At 43.8% G+C, this 15633-nt stretch overlaps 1 protein-coding gene across 1 annotated transcript in view; it reads right to left on the bottom strand.

Moving 5' to 3' along the window:
* Positions 1–15633, bottom strand: part of SRP72 (signal recognition particle 72) — a 126233-nt gene that overhangs the window by 37785 nt on the left and 72815 nt on the right. Inside the window, exons 11-13 of the mRNA XM_033915692.1 lie at positions 14404–14476; positions 12530–12594; positions 7660–7755 (exon numbers count right to left, since the gene is read on the bottom strand). Of these exons, the coding sequence (XP_033771583.1) occupies positions 7660–7755; positions 12530–12594; positions 14404–14476 (234 nt within the window). The remainder of the gene's footprint in view (positions 1–7659; positions 7756–12529; positions 12595–14403; positions 14477–15633) is intronic.

Raw genomic sequence — 15633 nt, forward strand, 5'->3', positions numbered from 1 at the left:
TACAAGTTCGGCAGTCCATTCACCTACCAGAATGTTGAGACAGCTCTCCCCAAGTCTATCCCTCCCCTCTCCATACCAAGTGGATATTTTATTGATCGCTGTGGGGGTGAAGAGGAAAATCGTGTCCAAAGTGCCATAACCCCAGCTTTCCCTGTGAGTGCGTACTAAGGAATGATAGTAGTGATGAATTTGGAGATAAGTGTAAATATGGGCATGGGGTAAAGACCACGATGTCTGCATTTGAGCGAAAGAAGGAAACACTCCTTCCCCCAAAGCCAGTACAGCACCCAAGATCGTATCGCACTCTGTGCGTCTTCTCAGACCCGCCAGGCCCCCCACTCTGGGAACAAAAACAGGGTTGCGAATAAGAGAAAGAAAAGGAGAAACAGTAGGCAACTTGCCCTGTTGCATCCGCCACCAACGCCATGCTCTACGAAAAGGAAGGAGGAATGGGAGAGAAGGAGTACAAAGCCCTCTGCCCCCGCCCCGTGAATATAAGATGAAAAAGACCAGGGTGAGCAACAGTCCTCAAGTAAGGCTGCAGGGGAATAACGACGCGAAGATACCAGTTGTTCATGGATCCAGCGGAGAAGCACTGCCACATTGTAGACATGAAGAGCAGGTAAGCCTAAAACCCCCCCCCCCTGTCTCTACTCTGGGACAATTTAAGAGCATTGATGCGGGCCACCTTCCCCCTCCAGACAAAAGAGCGGACAATAGATTGGTAAGACTGCTCGTCCATATGTGAGATCCAGACGGGAATTGTTTGCAACGGATATAGCAGTTTCGGAAATAACACCATTTTTACCAATGCCACTTGACCCAGCAAGGAAAGGGGAGCGAATGCCATTTGAGACAAAGAACTTTAATCTGTCCAATAGTAGCAGTGATGTTTGCGTCGTACAGCTTACGGGGGTCTCGATAAAACATGATGCCTAAATATTTCAACTTCCCAGATGCTATGCCGACGCCCAATCCCTGAAACCAAGGTTCCACAGCTGAGGTTCCTAACAAAAAAGCCTCCATCTTCTCGAAGTTAATTTTGAGGCCTGAAAAAACGCCATAAGATCGAATGATCGACATTAAGGCGGGCATGGTCCGGTCAGCATGATTAACATATAAGAGCATATCATCAGCGAACATGCTAACGCGGAACACCCGGCTGCCCACCCAAGTCCCTCTAACTGGGTGTCCTGACGGATCTGGGCGGCCAAAGGCTCTAAGGATAGAAGAAAGAGAAGCGGCGAAAGGGGACAACCTTGCCGTGTGCCCCTTCCCAAGAGGGAAGGGATACAACACTCCACCATTCACCAATAACTGGGAGTGAGGATTATGATACAACGCTAACAGCCAGTCAATGAAGTCGCCTCAGATGCCGAAACGATCAAGGATCCCGAAGAGGTGGGTCCAGGAGATCATGTCAAACGCCTTCTCGACATCCAAGCTGGTAATGAGCGCTCTATCGGTGAGGACATGGGAGGACTGCAGCACCGCGAGGACCTTCAAAAGATTCATGGAGGCATTCCTACTCGGTACAAAGCCCACCTGGTCTTCATGAATGAGAGAAGGCAGAAAGTTGTTAAGTCGCGCCGCAAGAATACTAGCCAAAATTTTGATATCCTGATTGAGAAGTGATATAGGCCTGTAAGACCCCAGGGCATCAAGCCGTCGCCCAGGCTTGGGAAGAATGATGATATGAGAATCCCCTGGGGGAGTAGTAGTGCGGAGACCCATAAAGTAGTTCTGTAAAGAGAATAAAGCTGAATGATCCAAAAGTTTATAAAACTCGGGGCCAAGACCATCAGGTCCTGGCGTCTTGGCTAGCTTAAGTTTTTTGATGGCCACCTGCAGCTCCTCACCTGTAATGGGGCCATTAGGAGCAGCACATTGGTCATCATTCAGCGTAGGGAGAGAGATTCCCTGAAAGAACTTGTTGCTAGCGGCCACATCATAAGGTTGAACGGCATAAAGGTCAGAATAAAATTGCACAAATTGTTGTGTAATAGCCTGATGAATAATATGGGTTACTCCCTGTTTGTCTTTAATAGCAGTTATAGTGTGCCGCGCTTTATGAGATCGCACCAAATTGGCCAATAACTGCCCCGTTTTATCACCCCAACGATGTAGTTTGTATTTATAGCAGTAGATATTACGGCTAGCTCGTTATCTAAGAGAAGGTTAATTTTAGATTTAAGAATACTCATGGCCTGTCTGGTAGTATCATCAAGGCAAGAAATATGAAGAGTCCTTTAAGCAGCAAGGTTCTGGACAAAGAAAGAAGTTCCCCATCTCGTCGCTTTTTCAAGGAGGCAGAATAAGCCAAAATGTGCCCCCGCATGACCGCCTTAGCGGCTTCCCAATAAATAACTGGGCCCGCGTCCTCCACTGAATTGGTGTGAACAAAATCATCCCATTTCTTCTGAAAGAACTCACGAAACGAAGCATCTTTAAAGAGGTGTGGTGAGATATGCCAAACACAACCCGCTGCTTGAGAGCCAAACTGTAAGGCAAGGCCCAAGAGAGCATGGTCAGAAACTAGAGGCACAGAGATGTGGGCATCCATTAGGTAGGGGAAGAAAGAAGCAGAAATAAGGATGTAATCAATGCGAGAGTAAGTTGAGTGAGGGTGGGAATAAAAGGAAAAATCGTGCTCATCCGGATGCAGAGTACGCCATGAGTCCAGCAGACCCAATTCCTTCATGAGAAAGTGCACCCCTTTTGTGAAGTGTCCCTTCGGTACCGGTTTAGCGGGTTTATGATCCCATTAGGGGTGAGCTACAAAATTGAAATCGCCACCCAAAATGATCGGTTGGGGCAAATGTGGAGCCAGGTGGCCCACCAAGGACGCAAAAAATGCGTGGGTATAAAGGTTAGGAGCATAGATATTATACAATACTAAAGGTTTGCCCCATAGTTCCCCAACTAGTATAATATACCGTCCATTAGGATCAGCAATTTGGCTATGAATATGAAAGGGTATGTTTTTGTGTATAAGGATAGCCACCCCACATTTCCTAGCTGTATAAGAAGCATAGCACACCTGTCCCACCCACTCCCTGCGGAGCTTATCATGTTCAAGAGGAGTCAAATGGGTCTCCTGCAAGTAGGCAATGTCTGTGTGTTCCCTTTTAAGATAGGCTAATAATTTTGTACGTTGAATAGGGGAGTGGATCCCAGCCACATTTAGTGATTTCACATTCAATAAAGTCATGGCATATATAGAGCACAGAGCAGTAAGAACCAGATATGAAGCGAACAATTAAAGAAGAGTGGGACATCCCAGCCATATCCCACCCCTGTAAGCACACACAGCAGCAAAGTATAAAATACAAACAGTGAGAAACAACTTATTTAACTTTACAAAGTCTGTCAGCATGGAGCTTATCGTTTACCCGACCATTCGCATGTGCTTCCAAGCCACACCCCCTAAACACTCTCCTCAAGCCATTTCAATAATGGCCTATGACCTTCTCTTTTAGGAAATTATCCAAACCTTTTTTAAACCCTGCTAAGCTAACTGATTTCACCACATTCTATGGCAATGAATTCCAGAGTTCTACGTTATGAAGGTCAGAAAACAGGCCAACCTCCATAGTTCTTCAGAAGACAATTACAGAAGAACAGGGAACCAAATCTGTCTTGGCCAATAAGGAGCCATTAGGATCATGGTCCCCTGATCTTGCTTGAGTTTCAGCAAAGCCTTCTCTATGGAAGGAATCGGAGGATATGCATATAGAAGATCTACCTCACAACGTAGGAGAAAGGAATCCGATGCTAGTCTGCCATGTGATCTGAGACTGAAACAGAACTGGGATACCTTGTTCAGGTAAGTGGCAAAATTCCACCAAGGGAGTGGAAAGTGATTTCAGAAGATCTTGCAGGTAATTCCCATGTTGAATGACCACACACGAGGTTGCAGAACCCTGCTCAGTCTGTCTGCCAGGTTGTTGTCCTTGCCTGCAAGATATGTGGCTTGAAAGACCATCTCATGAAGGACAGCCCACTGCCACATCCCTATTGCCTGCACCTCCCTGCTTGTTTAATAAAACAAACAGTGCAACTTGATTGTCCACTTGCATGAGAATAATTTGGTTGTGCAACCGATCTCCAAAAGCCTTTAGAGTGTTCCATATAATCCTGAGTTCCAGGAGGCTGAAATGAGGGTCTATTTCTTGAGCCAACCATCTCCCTTGGGTGTGAAACCCATCTACAGAGGTTCCACATCCCAAGTTGGATGCATCCATCATTAACTCCTTCTGAGGAATTGGAATTTGGAATTGAAGTCCCATGGTCACATTAGATCGAACGGTTCACTAGAAAAGAGACTGATTCAGCTCTGGGGAAATGAGGATGATATTTGCTAGGTTCCCTGTGGCTTGAGACCACTAAGAAACTAGGGTCCACTGGGCTTCTCTCAAATGGAGCCTTGCAAGGGGTGCGACATGCACTGTCAAGATCACGTGGACCCATCAGTCTTAACATGGGCCGAGATATGACCTGCTGAGAGCTGCAAGCCTGCAGAGGCCAGAGTCACTAAAGTGTCTGCCCTTGCTAGGGGCAGATAAGCCTGAGCTCTTAAGGTGTCCAGTAGGGCTCCAACATACTCCAATCTTTGTATTGGACCTAGGTGGTACTTGGGGCAATTTATGACAAACTCTAGTAGCTCCAACATCAGAATAGTTCTGTTCATGCTCCCTCCAGATTCGTGCTGTTGACTAGCCAGTGGTCCAGATAGAAAAGCACACACTCTCCCAGCCTGTGTAGAGACACTGCTATTACCACTAGACATTTGGTGAAAAAGGGGCATGCTCAAACTGAGGACGAGGCTTCGGCTGAAAAAGAGGTTTAGCACAACAAAAAATATAGGAAACTTGAAAAATGCAGCAAAACTCAAATAGTACCAGAAGGAAGAATTTGAAAAAGAAACTAAAAGGCGGCAAAGTACGAGTAATAACAAAAAATAAGCATACCCAAAAGGGAAGGTACCACTTAACATGCAACTGAAGAGAACTGCGAATAATGTGTCCTGTCTGCTCCACAGATAAAGAGGTAGAAACATAGAAAGATGACGGCAGAAAAGGGCTACAGCCCATCAAGTCTGCCCACTCCATTTACCCACCCTATTAAGTCTGAGTACTAATGACCTAGTTCTTTAACTCGACCGTCGTAGGGATCCCACTGGATGTCCCATTTATTCTTAAAGTCGAGCACACTGGTGGCCTTGATCACCTGCACCGGAAGTTTGTTCCAGTGATCTACCACCCTTTCTATGAAGAAATACTTCCTGATGTCACCACTAAATTTCCCTCCTCTGAGTTTGAGCGGGTGTCCCCTTGTGATCAAGGGTCCCTTGGGAAAGAATATATCGTTTTCCACCTCTACACGACCTGTGACGTACTTGAATGTCTCAATCATGTCACCCCTTTCCCTGCGCTCCTCTAGGGTATAGAGCTGCAGTTTGCCCAGTCTTTCTTCGTATGAGAGACCCTTGAGTCCGGCGACCATTCTAGTGGCCCTCCGCTGGACCGACTCAGCTCGAAGCACATCTTTCCGGTAATGTGGCCTCCAGAACTGCACATAGTATTCCAGATGAGGTCTCACCATGGTTCTGTAGAGTGGCATTATGACTTCAGGTTTGCGGCTGACGAAGCTTCTATTGATACATCCCATCATTTGCCTTGCCTTGGATGAGGCCTTCTCTACTTGTTTGGCAGCCTTCATGTCTGCGCTGATGATCACTCCCAAGTCCCGTTCTTCTGAAGTCCTAGCTAGTGTTTCTCCATTCAAGGTGTATGTTCTGCATGGATTTCTGCTACCGAGATGCATGACCTTACACTTCTTAGCTTTGAAGCCCAGCTGCCACGTCGTCCTTGAGATTGCTTTCACCTACTATATTACACAGTTTGGCGTCATCGGCAAACAGTGCTACTTTACCCTGAAGCCCTCGGGTCAAGTCCCTTATGAATATGTTGAAAAGGGATGGTCCCAGGACTGAGCCCTGCGGCACTCCGCTAGTCACTTCCGATGTCTCAGAGAGGGTGCCATTGACAACCACTCTCTGAAGTCTTCCACTCAGCCACTCCTTGACCCATGCAGTTAGTTTCTCACCTAACCCCATTGATTTCATCTTGTTTAATAGTCTACGGCAGGGGTGCCAAAGTCCCTCCTTGAGGGCCGGAATCCAGTCGGGTTTTCTGGATTTCCCCAATGAATATGCATTGAAAGCAGTGCATGCAAATAGATCTCATGCAGATTCATTGGGGAAATCCTGAAAACCCGACTGGATTCTGGCCCTCGAGGACCGACTTTGACACCTGTGGTCTACGGTGTGGAACACTGTCAAAAGCCTTACTGAAATCCAAGTACACTATGTCCAGAGACTCTCCCAAGTCCAGCTTTCCTGTCACCCAGTCAAAGAAGCTGATAAGATTGGACTGGCATGACCTGCCCCTAGTGAATCCATGTTGGCAGGGATCCCTCAGATTCCCCTCATCCAGTAGAACAAAGAGCAGACCAAATAAGTATATGGAGCAAAAAGAAATTTAAAGTAACATGTACCTAACATAGACACGTTTTTGTCCGAGGGCTGCATCAGAGGGAAAACTAGAGAGGAAAAACTGACAGCAAGCTTCTCTCTAGTGCAGGCGTAGACAATTCCGGTCCTTGAGAGCCACAGGCAGGTCAGATTTTCAGGATATCCATAATGAATATATATGAGATGGATTTGCATGCACTGTTTTCCTTGAGATGCAAATCTATCTCATGCATATTTATTGTGGATATCCTGAAAACCTGACCTGCCTGTGGCGCTCGAGGACTGGAATTGCCTACCCCTGCTCTAGTGTAACAGCTTACCAAACAATCCAGAGTATTTAAACACAAAGAATATACACTTCTCACTGGTACAAAAATTCAGCAGCAGTAGTCCTACTGCAATATTCCTTCAACCACATGTTACATTAACTTTCTTTTTGCTCCATATACTCATTTGATCTGCTCTTTGTTCTACTCCTGAATCATTGCAGATATAGATTGACATGGTAGCCGTTTCCTGCGGTCAACATGTAACAACCATAAGAAAACCACAGGAACGGATAAAAATTTGATATAGTTACCGCAGGTGCGGGAACAAAACCTTTCACCAATCCACAAGAACGGTAAAAGGCTTTGATCCCACTGGGACCCCTGTATGACCACAGCTCGTGGGCTTCATCCCTCCCCCCTCGCGGGTCTGGCAGATCCAGCCCATCTCCTGAAAAGTAGGCACCATAACTTCATTTCTGAATCCCTGCATCTGTTTTACATGCGTAACCTATGTGCTACCTATATAACCTTTGAAAACTGATTGCAGACTCGCAGGTGAAAGCCTGCACTGAAAAAGTGTCTGCAGTATTTAGAACTCTTCATTAAGTTTTCGTGATTTACTTCCTTGCCAAGATATCAAAGTGGTTGACGTGGAAATAAAAAGTGAAGAAAGGCACAGTGTTCTACACCCGCTTCCACCCACTAAACAGTTATCAGGCATTAGACTAGTTGCAGTTTGAAAATGTATGCATCAGGAAATTGGCACAGGAGAAGAGTACTGGCAAGCTGATGCCCTTGTGCAGCTGCCCAGTGTGTGCACCCAAAGGGCAGCAGGGTCAGGAACTGCTGACTTGCCTGGTGTTCTTGGTACCACTGGATAGCTTGTGTGAAGACCTCAATGGCACTGTCAATGTCTTCCTCATGACTGTACATAGTCACCAGTGCTGACACCTGCAACAGGTAAGAAAATGCTCACAAACTGGCTCTCTCCTTAATGCAGGGAAATTTTAAGCATGTTCTGACAACTGTGCACTTATTGAACTTTAAATATATAAAAAGCTAAGTGGAAACATGACAGTTGAATATGTTTATCGAGAGTTTCTATATCGCTACTAATGACTGGGGAGTAGTGCTGCCCAATTCAGAAAAAAAATTTTTTTTATTTAATTCAGCTTTTATTGAATCTATTTTTGCTTTGATTTTCCTGCCCAATTGGGTGTTTTTTTCAAACATCCTGGTGGGTTTATTTTATAGCCTCTTCACCCCCTTTGCCCTCTCCTACCCACACTGGCTCTGTGGTGTAAACAAACAAAAAAGACTTTTCCTCTCTTTTAGGTCCTAGTTCACGCCTGCTGTCTAACACCAACTCTGGAAGGATACACATTTCAAATCTGACATATTGTAATCACAAAACAGAAAATAAAATTATTTTTTCTACTGTTTATTGTCTGGTCATTATTCAAATCATGTTGGTCCCAGGCTCTGGTTGTCTTTTGATAACTCGCTTGCCAGGGTCTCCTTCCCATTTGTCGTTTTCTTCTTTCTCTGTGTTAACCATCCATCTTCCATCTCTGTCCTCCCCTTTCATTTCCCTTCCCTCCCCCGGAGGTCTGGCATATTTCTTTTTTTTCATCTCCATCCCCGTAGTTGCAGCGAAGGACCCCACCATTCCCAGATCCACCATCTCCCCTTTTCTTAACTACCCTTTCATCCAGCATCTCTCCCTCCTTCCCCACTGGCTCAGGGTTCACCATCTCTCCCTCCTTCCCCACTGCCTCAGGGTTCACCATCTCTCCCATTCTCTTCCCAAATACCCTCCTACCCAGTATCTCTATCCTCCCCCTTCTACACCATCCCTTGTGTCCAACTTCTCTCCCTTTCTGTTCCTTCCTTCCCTAAATCCCATTGTCCACCATCTCTCTCCTTCTCCTCCATTTTTAGGCCCATTATTTCTCCCCCCCCAGTCCGGCATATGCACGTTTCTTTGAACCCTCCCTTCCCTCCCTCCCTCCGTGTACTTCTACACCAGGGCCCTCCTTCCCCGAAGGCCTGTCCCCCCCGAAGGCCTGCTCCCCCCTGAAGGCCTGGCCTTCACCTCCCCCCCCACCTGAAGGCCTGCATGTTCCCCCCTGGCCTCCCGCTCTTACCTTTTCTTAATTATAGCAGCCTGCAGAGAGGATCGCCAGTGTTTCAGCCATCCTTGCAGTTTGCCATCGTCTTCAGGAGCATTATAACTCTGCCGCAGTCCTGCCCCTCCTCTGATGTCATGGGCAGGATCGCGGTAGATTGAATGTGCTCCTGAAGATGATGGCACTGGCAATCTGCAAGCTGCTCTGCTGCAGTAATAAAGAAAAGGTAAGAGTGGGAGGCCGGGGGGAAGCCGGAGGACACCAGCACTTCCCGATTGACCCTCCACCCTCGTCCCCTAAAGCAGAAGCAGTAGTGGCAGGCCAGCAAGAGGCAGCGCTGCTGCTCCTGCTTTAGGAGACTGAAGGCATGGAGAGGAGGGTTGGACCCCAAATCGTTGAGGCTGATTTTTGAATCGATTCACCCGAAGTGAATCGGTGATTAGATTAGAATCGTAAATCAGGCAGCGCTAATGGGGAGTCAATTCAGAGTGGTTTACATGAGATTCTGTAAGGGTGTTACAATATATGAGCTTCTGTAGAAATGTTACAATACAGAGTTACAAAGAGCTTCTGCGAGGTGTTACAATTCATGAGCTCTAAACAGAAATACATGGAGCTCTGTAGCAGTGTTACAATACAGAGTTATTAATACCAGCAAAGTTATGCCATACACAATCATCCTACTTATGTTACTGGCATATCTATCATCCTACTTATATGAATACATATATACCAAATCAATCTTCCTATGTATATATATATATAATACTTAGTTTACTATTGCAGCTAAGTACACTATAGTTATGCCAAAGTGGCGTCTGACATCAGCATGGTGGACACGTTCAGCCAAAGACAATGATTTTTGTCCACGCGACGCCACAGTGCAGTTCTGAAAGTTCGAACACATGGCCATCTACGTGATTGCTTTTAACCAGTGAACTTTATGTGAAAGAATACAAGTGGGACCTACGACATCAGTATACATAAGCGGATTCTTTCTTTTTTTTTTTTAATTTCTTTATTCATTTTTAAACTTACATCAAGTGTACAGTAAATATCAACCAAATATAATACAACATCACTTGAAAAATTTTCAATATCATACACCAAGAATATTTAACCCCCCACCCCCTCCCAAATTCATATACAACTAATATATACCACATGAAAATAATATCTTACGACAATCATCTATATATTCTTTCTTAACAGAATTGCAAATATCCGGAGTTTACGTTCATTGACTTTAATGTTAAAAAAACGGGACCATGGTGGTAGGCTGCGGATAACCGAAGTGTGCACTTAACTAACATGCACTTAGGTGGAGTCGACTGTACACATGTAATACTAGGTTTACTATTGCAGCTAAGTACACTATAGTTATGCCATAGGCAATCATCCACTGTAACTCTATACAGAGAAAGCAGTTATTTTTAGAGGGAAAATTTTTAAACATTTAATATATTGTGATCTAATTTCATCAGCGTTGAAGAAATTTTTTAGTCTTCAACTGCTATGATCAGTTAAAAGGGAGCAAAATGTTGGACTATGGAGATAGAGGAGGAGAGATGGAACCATGGAAGGGCAGGAGGGAAGAGAGCTGGGATAAGATGATGCTAGGGGATGGAAAGAAAGGTACAAGGAGTTATAGCCTGACCAGTGGAGAGAGGAAGGGGGATTCTGAAAGTGGTGAGCCATGTGGATGAGGTCAAAATGGAGATGACAAGATGAGTGAGAGAGCAGTGAATACAGTGGTAGAAATGTGGTAATGGGGAGTAGATAGAAGGGAATAGGAGGCTGGGAAAGGAGTGAGATGAGGAATGGGAGAGCTAGAGACAGAGAAGATGGAGAAATGAAAGGTAGTTGAACATTTAAAAAGAAGAAGGGTGAGAAAGAAGGCAAGATTTGAGTAGTCAGAGGCAGAAAAGAAAAAGTTAAGAAAGCTGAAAAGGAAAAATCAATACGTTGGAGACAGGCATAAGAAGGAAATGGAACGAGAAAAGGAGAAAAAAATGAGACAGCAGACACTGGAAAGAGAATTAGTTGAAGATAGAGAAAAAGCAGAAAGAGAAACTGAGACCAAGATGATGGAACAACAAAACATCCAGACAACAAGGTAGAAAAAATTGTTTTATTTTGAATTTATTAACTGGAGTATGTTAGCTTTGGGATATGTGTATCACAATTATTTTTGTATTCAGTGGCGTAGTCATATACAGCTGATTTGGGGGAGGGACTGGATGGGCACCAAAGTTTCTCCCTGCCTAAGTGCAATTTATAAATACATGAGCTAGTGGGGATTCCCAAGCCCTGCCAACTGAAGACATCTTCCTCCCTTTCTGGCAACTCGAAATATCTAAGCTTTGCAGCCAATGGCAATATCCTCAAGCTGCCCCTGCTTTCATGCATGCATGAAAGCCAAGGGGGGGGGGGCAGGGAGGAGGGAAGGCAGCAGCTCTGCAATACTGCTGCCAGTTGCAGAACTTGGGAAGTTGGAGAGGGAGGAGTTGGCTGTCAGTTGGTGAGGCTCCCTACTAACTATAGCAGGGGAGATATTCATTTTGAGAGAGCTTAAGCTCAGAGTGGGAGACCCAAAAAAGCAGTAATATTTACCCTGATTAAACGATCCTCCACATGCACTGCTGACAGCTGATTCAGCATCCCCACTCTGATGAGGCTCACCTCTGAAGAGGCTCACCGTAGCTGTAATAGAAGTGAATGGGAGAACCAGGAGCACGCATCCCTGCTCATCAGAAAGAGGATGCGGAAACCTGTGGCTGCTCCCACTGTCAGCGATGTACTTGGAGGATCACTCAGTTAGGGTAAGTATTACTGCTTTTTTTGGGTTCCTCTCCACAGTGCCCCTTTAATGAAGGTTTATTATTAGATACGTACATCTTCTATATTAGCGATTGCAAATTTGGGACCTGCTCAACCTTTTTTTGGCTCATCAGCTATGTTAGTGTTTGTGCGGCCCCAGAAAAAAATTTTTTCGGCCAATGTGGCCCAGGGAAGCCAAAAGGTTGGACACCCCTGCCTTAGAATATATGAATATAAGCATTGCCATACTGGGACAGACTGAAGGTCCATCAAGCTCAGTATCCTGTTTCCAACAGTGGCCAATCCAGGACCAAGAACCAGGCAAGATACCAAGAGTAAAACAGGTTTTATACTGCTTATCCCAGGAATAAGCACTGGATTCTTCCAAGTCCATCTCAATAATAGACTATGGACTTTTCTTTTAGGAATTTGTAAAAAAAAAAACCCCAAACAAACCTTTTTTTAAACCTTGTAGAGCTAACTGCTTTTGCCACATTCTCTGGCAACAGTCTTTAAATCTTCAGAAAAGTATCAGAGTTAAGCATTTCAATTCATCAGGCACACAATGGGAAAAAGCTTTCAACAGTGTCCTAAATTCAAGCCTCTCTGTGGTCAAACCATACCCAGATGGAACCTTGGTGTGGTGAACCACTGAAAAATGACCATGAGACATCAAGGGCCTTTACTTATGTAGAACAGTATTCCTACATGGCAAAATATGCTGCTTCATGTCCAGTGTAAGGCATTTCCAGAACCTGTACTGTAACCTAACTCACCATGCCCAGCTTATGTTCCAGTTCTTTTATACTCCTCAGAATCATACAGGCTTTACTTACTTTACCTAAAAAACAAAGAGAAAAATAAAAAAGAACTGAGATCTGAAATTTTCAACAGCTCAAATCATATTAACAAAATTTTACCACATATCTTTGTTCTCTTCTTCCTCCCCTTGGATTCAAGGAGCCTAAGGGGTCCTTTTAGTAAGGTGTGCTAATGGATCTGGCACATGCTAAATGCTAAGCAGCCCATAGATATAAAATAGGCTTCTTAGCATTCACTAAATCTGTTAGAGCACGTTAGTAAAAGGATCTCTAAGTTTCCTTTGCCCTAAGGAAAAAAACTATGAAAATGGCCTATGACACCTTCTGAAATTTAGTGCAAAAGAATGTGAAAACATGAAGCACTACAGGCTCACATGGCTTGTGTCTTGGGCTTGTTGATATCATTCTCGATGATGCTGACAAACTTTTGTTACCAGAGGCAGAGTGCATAGAGGATGAAAACCCAGCCAAGACTGCAACACACAATTTCTTTTAAAAAGGTAGTAGTAGAAATATGAGCTTAGCTAAAAAGTTTTTGTAATAAGACATTTTGTAGATTGAATTAATTAATATTTTTGATGTATTAGGTTAGATTTTCTGAAACAGGCAGGGAGGGATTGGGTTTTTTTTATTTAATTGCAATTGTCATACATATTAAATGTATTACATAATATTTAAATTATTATAAAATATGAATATAAGAATGATATGTTGTATTTAAAGTGTTACATGAAGGAAAATCAAGTGTGTATTTATAAGATCATATGAATTTTTCTGATACACTTGTTGTAATATGCAAAACTGAATAAAGAAATTTAAACTAAGACATTTTGTAGATGAGCACAAAGTATTATCCTACAGCATAGGCATTTTTCCAAGGCAGTTTATGAGATTGCTGTGTGAGTGTTTGCATGTCTCCAATAACATGTGTGCTTGGTTTTCTATCTATACCACATAACCCCCTACTACCAAAAACTCCACTGGTTGCCCCTGGAGGCAAGAGTATTGTTCAAATTCGCATGCCTGTTTCAAATCCACTCTCGGTCTGGCCCCTCTGTACCGGTCTCCCATTTCAAACTAGACTGCTCCACCAGGCCCACACGCAGAATACGCATGTTCAGCCACCCTACAATAAAAACCTACCGATATAAAAGATTCCTTGACAGAACGCTTGCCTTCCAAGCAAGTCTACAGAACGACTGGCTAAGCAGCACCATCATGCACTCCTCACCCTACCTCAACTTCAGAAAACTAATCAAAACCAAACTGTTCAACCGATTTGTGACCAAGAATTCCTAAAGTCTTCACTGCTTATCCCACACTGTATAACATTCCGTTCTTTGCAAATCGCCTCGATCTACTTCCTAATGACCAAGAATTCCCAAAGCCTTCACTGCTTACCCCACACCTTCTCTTCCTTTTGACTTACTCTTATTGTAAACCCATCCCTACAATGTTACCGTACTATGTACAGTCATGTTCTCAAAGACTTTGTGTCTCTTGTTTTTTCCTCGCTGTATGTCCAGCTCTTCTATATTACATTGTATTATATTGCACTCAAAGGCTTCATTGTTCTTTTCGCTGTATGTCCAACTCTTCTTTATTGTAAACCGCCTCGAACTACCTTGGCTTTGGCAGTATATAAACAATAAATTATTATTATTATTTTTAGAACATGTTAGGGTAGGACATTAAGACTATTGGAGTATGTATTTCATACCCACAAATGTGCATGCACGTCCTTGTCAAGCACACTTTATTTGGTTTCAGGTGGTATTTATTTTCAACACTTGGTGGTTTCAAAACTTGACAAGGAGTCCTATTAGTACCTTGTGTAATTTCCAGCTGTGCCATGGTTAGCTTGATTTCTGCTGCATGAGCAGGACACTGTTCCGAAAATTCCTGAAGAGATAACAACATGTACATAAACTAAGCCAATCTAGGAAGTTAAACAAATGCATAGCCAAAGTTCTCCTGCTGATGGGAAGTACACTTCTCCCTCCGTATTCGCGGTTTCAGCAATCGCGGTTTCAATTATTTGCTATTTTTAGCTTGCTGCCTCCTCCCCCCAAATTATGTCAGCTTGTATAGAGAAATCGCTGATTCCCAGCACTTTCTTCACTGTGTTTAGCCTCTACCTTCTGGAACAGGCCAGGTCTCACACCATGTTATTTGCGGTTTCACCATGTCCACAATGGTTTTTAATAAAAAACAGCGAATAACATATGAAAAAGTTATTTGCGGTTTTTCTGTATTCACGGGTCTGTTAATCCCCTATCACAGCCAATACAGAGGGAGGAGTGTATGACCTGGTGACAGCCAGTGAACATGTTTGGGTATTAAACACCATATGATAATTCATTACAAAGCAGCAATATCTTTTTTAAGGCAAAGACAGATTTCTCTATCAGGACCTCTGCCTGCTATAGAAAATTTGTACTACTAAGTATTATTCTCTCAAGCTCCTCATGGAAAGCTGCTCTAGGCCAGTGGCATCACTAGACAAAAGTAGTCAGGGTGGGGGGCACAAGGAAGGTAACCCATGTATTGGGGGAGGGAAGCCAAAGTGATATTTCTGCACATCATACCCCTTTCCCTTAAGTTAACTGTAAAAGATACTGTAAGTACCAAAAGTCTTAGAAACCCTTTATCAACAAAGCACCATTAATTCTTTCAAATGGGATTGAAGTCTGGAGACTTAAGTAGTGGTTCTCAACCCAATCTGGTCTTCAGGATATTCTCAAAGAATATGCATGACTGTTTTGCAGTGAATGAAAATTTCTTTCATGCATTCTCATTGCCCCCATCTGAATAGATACGAGCTGGGGGGCTCCACAACCTGGAGACAGGTATTGGGAACTTAATGACAGTCTATTAAGAGACCCCCCTAATGGTTTGGAAGGTAGAAATGCCAATTTTGGATTTTCTAGAACACAATAGTGTAGATCATTTTTCTCCCACTACTATCTGGGAAAGTCTTAAGGTGGTCCTTAGGGGGGAGTTAATTTCTATCACTTCCCCTAAGAAAAAATCTAGACTGTTTGAGGAGCAGAAATTGA

This window comes from Geotrypetes seraphini, chromosome 1 (genome assembly GCF_902459505.1).
Source record: "Geotrypetes seraphini chromosome 1, aGeoSer1.1, whole genome shotgun sequence".
In the NCBI taxonomy this organism is placed as follows: Eukaryota; Metazoa; Chordata; class Amphibia; order Gymnophiona; family Dermophiidae; genus Geotrypetes; species Geotrypetes seraphini.